Below are 10554 nucleotides of genomic sequence, written 5' to 3' on the forward strand. Positions count from 1 at the left end.
CCTCAAAATTTTTTTTTTTTTTTTTTTTTTTTTGTGCATATGAAGAGTGAATTTTATATTTTCAATGTGGGTCTTATTGGGCTAACAAAAGAGCAAGTGAGTCATATTCATATTAAAATTGAGAATTGATATTAGTGGGTAGTATTTTACCAACCAGAGAGCACTCAATTCCCCCACCAATGAAGTGGACTTAAGCTATGAATGTTGACTCTTATTTGACTAACCTGATTTTATGTAATCTTTTATTTCATAGAATCAAGGACCTCCTGCACTAACTATTAGACCTTTGGATCATAGGGTAGTTAGCTATATATGTTATTTAAAAAAATTAATATTAGAGATATGCTTTTTTATTTTTCACCCAAACTAAAAGATAAGTTTTTATTTATATATCTGAGCAAAAGACATGTCCTTAACTCTAATTTATCACAATTTATTTTTCTTTATATATTAATTTAAGCCTCATTTCTTATGTTACAAACCCATTTATACATAGAAAGTGATAGCTAGTATGTCATTGGCTGGTTGCATTCACATCTTATGAGTCCCACATCCACTTGGGTATTTTTCATTTCATTAGATCAGATTCAACCACCACCAGAAGGTGGGATGCCCACAGGAGGGGACACAGGGAATAATAAGATGTTAAACATCCAATGAGAGGGGAATTGAACAACAACTTTTCTAAGCTGGGCCAATGCTAGACTGGCAGCCACCACCATGTCAACAGGTGTTTCGTTTCTCTTGGATGAAACATAATTATGAATATACTTCGTATATATGGGGAGTCGTTATTCTATTTAAGTGATCTATTGTTTCATACCAAAAATTCCTTTAGCTAGTTGCCCTTAATTTATATTTTTTTATGTATTTAAAAACGCTTGTTTGTCCTTTTAAAATAGCATTTGAATTGAGCTTTCTCAAGGTTCTAATTGCATTATTTTAGGTGTGACTATGAGTTTGTCATCCTCCATTTGGGTATCAATTGCTATGAAGGTCAGAAATATCGCCTATAGAGTGAAGGTGATATATGTGACAATTATTAACATGTGTGGTTGCAAATAAAATAAAGGAAAGAGAAGTGAAATTGATTTAATAAGGAAAAAGTATAAATTGTAATCATGATTGTGTAACCTACTTAAAACTCTTGTCATATTGGTAATTTTACATTATTTTATTAGATGCAATCTTTAATTTTTTTTTTTTTTCCTTTTTCAAATCAAATGGATTTAATTATAAAAAAAAAGTGAAATTTAATATCATATTTTAAAATATTTTGAAGTTAATTACACTTATATAACTCTTATAGATAAAAACTTGTTTCAGGAAAGAACAGTCCCACATTGATGAGTGAAGGGAGAACCGTGATCAATTTATAGTAGGATTGAAGTCCTCACTTTGTTACGAGAAGCTTAGAGAATACGTCTCTTGATATTGTCAGCGGCTATCAAATTTGAAAACCTAACAATTCAATTCTAAAAACCTTAGAATCCCCCTCTCTTTAATAATGATTGATTTGAATGGAACTCCTCTAGATTCTTCATGAAATATCTTGGATGAGGATATGAATTCCCCATCCTCTATTTCAGTTTCAATTGCCATCAAGATCTCAATTACATACCAAGAGAGAAGGCAATATATGTCGCATGCCGTAAACATCTCAAGTATTCGAGTCTCAGTCGCAAAGATCATATTTAGATTCAGGAAATTTCAATTCACCAACGTCTGCAATTTGACAAAATAATCAAACAATTCAGTATACCTACCTCTCTCTTGTCTACTAATTTCTAGCAAAGTTTCTGTAACGGGGCCCTTGATTTGAGCCACTAGAGGTAGAGGATGATATGTGGTCTCTCTCTCTCTCTCTCATTTGTAGCCAAGTTTCAATAACATGGGCCCTTGATTTGAGCAACTTGAGGTAGAGGATGATATGTGGTCTCTCTCTCTAGATGGAGGATGATTTTTTTTTCCCCCTTTTAATAATAAAAAAAGGACTCCGTGGTAGTGATCATCGCCCTAGGTAGTCAAGCTATAATAGAATGTTTCAAACTTAGTCTGTGACTGGTATGTATTCTTAGGTTGATAATGTATTTCAAGAAACCTACCAAATGCAGCCTTAGTCTTCCATCAATGATCTTAAACATATGGACGCACTACTCATATATATAACATTTTTCATCTCATCTTCTCAACTTTAATTTTTGTGGTTTCAAAACACCCCAATACCTGAAGATTTCAACTGTAAATCATAGTGGAACCATGCATTCAAGAGGGACAACATGCGAGAAGAAGTGTTGAGAATAATCCACCATTGAAGAAACTACAAACCATGGAAGACTTCATATTCAGCCTCTCCACTACTGGTTAAATGGCTTAAGTCTTTGGATTGGATGCCTTAGCAATTCAATATTTAGTGAGCCAATCATTGAGCTTTGTGTTAGGTAAATTTTTTTGCAAGTCTCCCATATATTTCTAATAATCAGAAGGGCCAGATTAGTCTTCAACAGTTTAGTGGCTTAAACTACAGGGGGAAAGGCTCAAGAATTGTTGGGACATAAAACCATAGTTCTAAGCATGGCAGTAATAGGTATGCGATGGGAAACCTTCAGCTTAATTGTAATGTGAAGGTATGTTTCTGCAACTTTTCCAAGTCAAGCCCTAGCAATACCATCTTATTTCCCATTCAGCTTTCTCAGAGGCTCTGGCTGAGACACATAAGAGAATGCCAAAATATTTCAGAAATTTAAAAAATGATTTAATTGAATGGATCAAGTTTTCCTTTTTTTTTTTTTTTTTTTTTTTTTTATAGAAGTTTTCCTTCATCTATGGTGAAAATATTATACCCTTTACTAATCCAATCAGAGGGTCAGATTCCATGGCTGAAGAGATTCTCTCTTCACCATGGGTGATTAGTTGGTTGGTGGATGTGATGCAGCCTTTGTTTCCCCCTCCCACTTAGTTTTTAAACCTTGGATTTCACTCTTTGAAGCCAAACAACCTACAAGACATGCTCTCAGAAAAACGTGTAAGGAGATGAGTGAGACAGAGATATTTCTTCTTATATACCAAGTAGTAAAACAAGAACAGGAGCTCATTTGAAGATGAAAGCTAGTCCAAATCAAATTACAAAATGATGAATATCTCAATTAGAAAAACAAGAACAGGAGCTCATCAATTTGAAGCTGAAAGCAAGTAGTCCATATCATATTATAAAATGTTGGCCATATAAACAATACAATGTGGAGGTTGACAAGGACCTTTGATCTTGTATCTACTCTAATGGTCATTCTTGCCAACTCTTCTGTTGCTGATCATGGCTAATCATAATTATTTCAATACCTTTCAGTCTACTAAGGATATGATACACTTCCAATAATTGGGCTTCATAGCCAATGTCTAGGCCAATTTCATGAACTATACACCATTTGGCAATTAATAATCACTAATTAACCCAAGTTGGGTCAAATCATCGATTTATCGGTCCAAATTGCTATCATTTGTTCACTAAATAGTATTATTTTATTCCTAAATATCAAGCAAGATTTCTTTTATTAATACAAATAGTGAAGCCAACTGAATCCAATTTTAACATTATTTTTTTACCTGAATACTGGCTTCTTGTAATCCTAGACTTTGTTAGATATTCTAGTAGTTTATGGGCCCAATCAAAATTAGGTGAGATAAACTTATCTAATACAACTTTAGAAATAATGGAAAAAAAAAATCATAGATCAGTGGAGATATCTTATATTATTCACTAAAATGAATAATTATCTGTTACTTGGTCATGGATATCTTATATACGTAATACATGTTAATGAATAAGCTTAGTTGATTAATTTGGGTAACCATATAATGATGGGTTACACAAATTAAATTATATTCCAGTCATTAATGTTAAGAGCATGATGTGAAGAGCAGTGGATGCCTTCCAGACACTGCCATAGTGCCATGGGCCAAAAGGGATGAAGATCAGTATATGCAAGCCTTTTTTACTGAATATACCTTAAACCACTTTTGAGTGATTAATTGGTGAGAAAATTGTAAAATGGAAGCAAAAATAGAAACCCAAAAGAGGGGCCATGGACACACAAGTTCACAGACTTGAAACATTCCTCCCCCCTCCCCCCTCCCCCCTCCCCTTTTTTTTTATGTGACAAGGGTTTGTTAATTTGTTTGTAATTTAGAGAGATTTTACTTCTTTTAGAAGCAAAATAAAGGAAGGGATTTCCCATGGGGGTAGCCGAGTTGGTAAGGAATCTTTGCCTTAGGAAATATATGGTCATGAGTTTGACTTCTTTTACTTCTTTGGAGTCACTCACACGGGGGTGTTTAATGTTTTTTACTATTTTCAGTGAAAATTGAATGATTCTCAATCAATCATAGTATGACCCAATTCATATGGTTGTGGGGTCAGATAGGCCGCCAAAAGCTTGAATACCTGTTGTTTGCAAAAAAAAAAAAATTAATAAATAAAAGGAATTATTTAAGACTTTGAAAATTGATCTAAAAATATAAAAACATATACACATTTACTCAAATGGTTAGTGTGGCACTAGATATTCTAATAGCATTAACAATTAATGCTAAAAGTTCAACACTTGTGACCCACTCAAGGGGAGAACTGAAAATTAGGATAAAAATAAGCCTTTGGGGAAGCTGACTCTGCAACACAATGTTTCTGGTTTATTTTGGTTCTAATGTATTGGAAAAGAGTCGTCATGATATTAGAGCTATGGTGCACAAAAAAACCCCATGCTCTCCAGGAGGTTTCAAGTTCGAGTCTCTTGGCTATTTTTTACTTCCCCTCCCTACCTATCCCAAAATTAAAATAAATAAACAAATAAACGGTATTAGAGTATTTCTTTTTTGGGTGAATGACTTTATTAGAGTATTATTTCACTCTCACATCGGATTTTTTTTTTCTTTTTTTGCTTTAAAAATGTGGATCCTATGTGTGATTCTATTTTTACACCACAATTGATGTTGTGTGTAGATTCCTTAACACGCTGACTTCATACCCTTTCCCACAATGCATAATAAGATTGCTTTAAAAGATGCATAGGACGTGGGAAAAGGCAACACCATGTGCTCTTTTGGTTGTATTCTCACAATTTCTTATTGGAAGATTCTAGTCATGTTGGTAGGGGTCCCACATATGAATATGGCTTTGCTCATCCTACGTCTTTTATAGGACACCCAAAAAAAAAAAAATTCCTTTTTCTTAAGGTTTTGAAATCGGAATCTTCAATCTGAGGAAGAAGATCACATCCAGCAAAGGAGTAGTCTGCTTCCCTCTGAAAGCCCTGAAGGCCTGAACCCTTTTGGACATGGACCACCTCAACACAATACATTTATTAGTGTGCCTACAGCATAGGATAAAAATGGGAGGAAGGATGAATATTTTGGGCCCCACCTATGCTTAGTCTGATTTTAGGTTTTTAATCTTTGGTTACAGCTGTATATAATACTCCAAATAATGGGATGGTTTTGTTACAACATTGATACAAGTGTATTCTCATAAGAAAAGATTAACCCAAAAAAAAATAAAAAATGGAAAAAGGTTGGGTGCACCGCCTGTGTACTGCAAGCTAATTCCCCCTTGTCTATACCTCTCTTCCTCCTTTGAAATGACCCAGTCCTCTCTTTGGTGTCAAATGGTCCAACGGTTAGACCATTTGGGTTTCTGTAGGCTTGGTAGCTGTGCTTTAACACCTTCCACGTGGTTGCTTAGTTGGCATCAAAATCGCTTTTCAATGCTGGCCACTCACTGTCTAACATGTGGCAAGTTAGTGAGTTAATAGAGCCCTAAACCATTCAAAGCACAACGGTCTTGGAGCCCCAAACTACAACACCCAAAGATGTAGAAACATTTGAAAAAGATGATCTTCAACAGTGACAGGGCATGGTCACCACCATATCTTGTTTGCTTGGGAGACTGAAGATGGAGAGCCTCTAACAGTACAGAGGTAATAAAAAGTTCCTAGTTTATTGAGGAAAATAATGGGTTATTGTCTATAATTTATTCAAGTTTTGGTTTATATGGAATTTAGGATAGGAGCTATGTGATGCTCTGGTCTGTGGGGGAAAGAGATTTACGGCAACCAACAGAGAGATAAGCATTAAAGAATTTTACAGTTCACAGATGGACCAAACGTCCACTCTTATCCTTTGAGCCTTCAAAATTTTAAGATTAATATCTGACAGAGGACAGGAAACCAAGGTGAGTCTCTGTCTTATCTGGGTTTGATTCCCTACCCTCTCAATTTATAATGTATTTGAATGGTAGCCAGTGATGAAATAATTGAGTGGGGAAAGGTGATTGAAAGAGAAGCTTGTAGATTCCTCCAACTTGACTTGATTGATGATCTATTGTTGAGTCATAAATGCATATAAAAACCCTTGGAACTTGAAGGATGATGTCTTTACTAGCTTTCTTCAATCTTGCATCCTTTAAAAAATTCCATTTCGATGTTGGGCTCTTGTTATTTTGTAGCAATTATGGAGAACTGATCGAAATTTATGAGTTTTAGTGCTTGAGTTTTAGTTTTGATGCTGACTGATACGAGGAAAGCATCAAATTTACTAATTTTGGAGTAGGAATTCGTTTTGTTTGGTGAGGTTCGCTGGGTCTAAGTTGAAGCTTTCTCGTCTAGGGATGGGTTTTGGGTTTAGAAGCTGAAATCTGGACAGTACATGAAGGTTTTATAGTTTAGTTCAGTGGTTTTGGTTATTAAAAGCAGATATTTGGAGAGCCCATGAAAGTATTTAGGCGTGGTTTGGGGTTTCAGGGGCTAAAATATAGGAATTTCCTTGGGGTTTTTATTAGTTTTTAAGGCAGATTTCTGGTTTAAGGGCCGAACTTTAGAGGCATAATTTTAGGTTGTAAATTTCAGAGAACCCATAAAGATTTGATAGCTTTCAGAGACTTGAGTTTTAGTATTGAAGAAGTTTGATGGAAGCTTGAAAATGTCTTTCCATATATTGTTTTACCCATCAAATTTTGCCAGTAATCTAAACAAGCATACAACCCAGTACAAAACCAGGTCTGGTCCAGCTCGGGCTGTGCAACCTTCTGCAGTGCTCTTGCACACTGATAAGAGCAGTAACTCATCAGAATCTAAGAGGAGTTCAGGTTCAGGTTTGGCTCCGACGAGTAGTCAGATAACTGGTCCCCTGCTCAGCCAAGCCAGTACAATTGGTATCATTGGAGGTGTATCAGCCGTCGCTACTCTGAATTTCTTGGAAAAACTCATCTTATGGAGTTCAAAAGATGGAGAAGAGAACCTCCCTTTTATTGTCTGCAATGATCCAATTTTGAACAAGGAGCTTTTGTCTTGTGAGAGTTCTTTTCCATATCTTAATGTAAGAAATGCTCGATCACAATTGGATCACACTCCAATTGTGGATAATTTAGAGCATAAAAGAGTCTTTCTTGAACAGTCAGGAGCTCACTGCATTGTTATGCCTTGTCATATCTCACATGCATGGCACAATGAGATATCTAAAGACTGTTCAGTACCTTTCCTTCATGTGGGTGATTGTGTTGCTCATGAGCTCAAAGAAGCAAAGTTGAAGCCAATTGAAGCTGGGAGTAATCTGCGTATCGGTGTCCTTGATACAGATGCAACTTTGACAGCTGGTTTTTATCAGGACAAACTCCAAAGTCAGGTAGTCTAGTCTTCAACCTGTCTGATTTGGTATGGGAAATTAGTTAAGAGTTCTGGATAAAGAACTCAGCAAAAATCTTGTCCCATAATGAGAAACATATCTGATAAATTTGTTGATCCGGGATTTCAATAGATTCATTAGTGCATGTTAGTTGGGTTTGAACCCAGGTATGATGTATACTTCTATAATAGCTTGTAGGCACACAGCCATGAATAGGTTAGATCTGATTGCGATCATTCTTTTTTCTTATTTTTTTCGGGGGTAGGAAGTGGGGGTGTGTGTGTGTGTGCATATCGCATATGAAATAGGGCATCTTCATCTTTCTTTCCTGATGCTGAAAGTACTGTAGATTGCATGAGTTTCAGGATTATCTCCATATTGTCTCAGGCATTGTGTTTGTTTCTCATACTTATTTGCTACCAAATGAATTATGTTTCACATGCATTCTTTATCTTTGAAATTAAGGCCATGAGCTTTATAACCTTTCTTGGTATAATTAGAGTACTCCCAGAGAAATTGATGAGAAATTCTGCTCCTGATTTACACAAGGGTCACAATAATTTGGGTTTAAGATCCATATACCAAAGAAGGGTTAGGCCACAAAGTTAAGTGAAAGGAATGGTACAGAAAGACTTTTGTTTAAGATACTGATACATAGTATGTACTTTAAAGAATTCAAAGTAGTTGGTATTTTTAGAGCAACCAGAGAAGGTAGTATCCGTTCTTATCAGTATAGTAGCCTTTTAAAGAAAAACTTAACTTTGCTGAGGTGAATGAATTGAGTTTTGTTTATTTTGTGTTGATTTTGATGTGAAGTCATTAAAAATTCAACATTAATTTTGAAGGACGAGATTATAACTTACTAACAGCTGATTACTTGAATCACTGTCAACTGATGATTCTTATGAGTTTTGGCTTCTTTAAAAGAGATGGAATGGGTTTTGAGGTATTATAAATTCATGATGCCGACCTCATCCAAAGTCTGATTGAGCAGGATACATTATTTTATGTGTTACCCTGTAGAATTATCAAAATAATCGATCGTAGAGCTGCCATTACTTGGAGAAATTGTTAACTGCAGATCTCTGTTGGTCTGACAGTGACTCATTGTTGAAAGGAGATGAAATAGGTTTCTGAAGAATTATAAGACCAGCTTCATCCAAATTAACAGGTTACATTTGTATAATGCATTACTCTTATGTTTTCAAAATTGTCAGTACTACTCTCTAAAATTTATTGAAACTGCATAAAATTTAAACAACTGCAGTACTTGGGAATAGCTTGACATATTTTCTATTTCACCAAGGTTTTTTAAAAAAAATGAGGAAAGTAAGAGTTGCTTTCTCCTGAGCCCTGATAAAATAATGGTTTACTGTCCATCTTATTATCTTACGATACTTGCTGATATTAAAACATGAGACATAAAATAATAGACAAATCTATCTCAGGTATGTGCAAGCAAATAAATAAATAAATCAGTAAACTTCTCTCAAGTGGTTTGTGGTTTGTGGTTTATATCTTAAAAATTCTTGCCAAATCTTTATGGAGCCCAGCATGCAATGAGCCATAGTGTTGTAATGTGTAAACTAACTTAACTACCTTCCAGTGTTCTTCTGTCATGCCTTGTGAAAGGAAATATCTAGTTTGTGCTAGTCATTTTTTATTTTTTAGACCAGAAAACATTTGTGCTACTACTTGGGAAAATTTTATAACCTTTGAATACAAGAAATATTTTTCTATATCAGAAAGTTTTGAAATTTTGTAATTTTTAGAAAAAGTGAGAAATAAATGAATATCATCCAAAAATTTCCATGCCAAAATAATTGCTACAACTGCAGATTCCAGATCTTCCTCTTCTCCAGCGCTCCTTTTGTGAAAATTCTTGAGCTCCTTAAGCAGTATTTTGAGTTGGATAATTGATGTGGGAGATGCTCTGTATTGTTTAATAAGTATGAATTCCTTCTTCATAAACATGATGAAATGGTTTGATGGCAGTGCAGATTATAGGAGAATTCCAAACGCCAACATGTCAAACAATGCTTGAGCTCATCTTACATATATGCTGCTTATATAATTAAAATGCTTCTTCATTATCAGCTCACATTTTCAAGTTTAATATGTGTAGTTGCATACAATTTGTTTAAATATTGTGAAAAGTCCAACAGAGCTTTCAAATCCCAACCCCGTATTCAAATGACTTGAGAAACACATGTATATTCTTGTTCATAGTTGATGGCCACTCTACTTGTTTTGGTATTTTAGCATACTTGTGCAAACGGGCTACAAAGAAATTATCTCACAATTCATAATCTGAGAAGGGGAAATAGAAACAATCTTTAGATTAATATTTATCATTCCTATTCTGTTCCTGTATATAGGGATTTGAGGTTGTACTGCCGGACAAAGATACCATGGAACACTGTGTAATTCCTGCCATTGAAGCTTTGAGTAGGAAGGACTTGGAAGGAGCAAGAAATCTCTTGAGAATTGCACTCCAGGTTCTTCTGGTGAGGTCTGTGAACGTTATCGTTCTCGCTTCTGATGACATGCGAGGTCTTTTGCCCAAGGATGATCCTCTTCTCAAAAGATGTGTAGACCCTATTGATGCTTTAGCCAGATCAACTATAAAGTGGGCTCAATCTACTGAGAAGCTGCATGAGACCTGTTAATTAGAATGGCTGGTGTTTTTTGTGTATCATCCCCAATCATTAGCAGGGGATCTTGTTATTATTGTAGAATATCAATTTGTTAATGGAACCTGCTCCTTTATGTTTTGTATGGTATTGTAAATATTGCAGTTCCATTATTTGTACTCTTCCTTGTATCAATAAACTCTGTTTTGAAATTTGTGAGATTAGCAAGTAGCCACCTGATTGGATTTGT

At 35.1% G+C, this 10554-nt stretch overlaps 1 protein-coding gene across 1 annotated transcript; it reads left to right on the forward strand.

Annotated features, from left to right (window-relative positions):
- The first annotated feature begins 6298 nt into the window (after nt 1-6298).
- Nucleotides 6299-10525, forward strand: LOC122076715 (broad specificity amino-acid racemase RacX). Its single transcript, XM_042642184.1, has 2 exons — nt 6299-7671; nt 10050-10525. The coding sequence occupies exons 1-2, from the start codon at nt 6970-6972 to the stop codon at nt 10338-10340; spliced, it is 993 nt and encodes a 330-aa protein (XP_042498118.1). The 5' UTR covers nt 6299-6969; the 3' UTR covers nt 10341-10525.
- Nucleotides 10526-10554: the final 29 nt, after the last annotated feature.

This window comes from Macadamia integrifolia, chromosome 4 (genome assembly GCF_013358625.1).
Source record: "Macadamia integrifolia cultivar HAES 741 chromosome 4, SCU_Mint_v3, whole genome shotgun sequence".
In the NCBI taxonomy this organism is placed as follows: domain Eukaryota; kingdom Viridiplantae; phylum Streptophyta; class Magnoliopsida; order Proteales; family Proteaceae; genus Macadamia; species Macadamia integrifolia.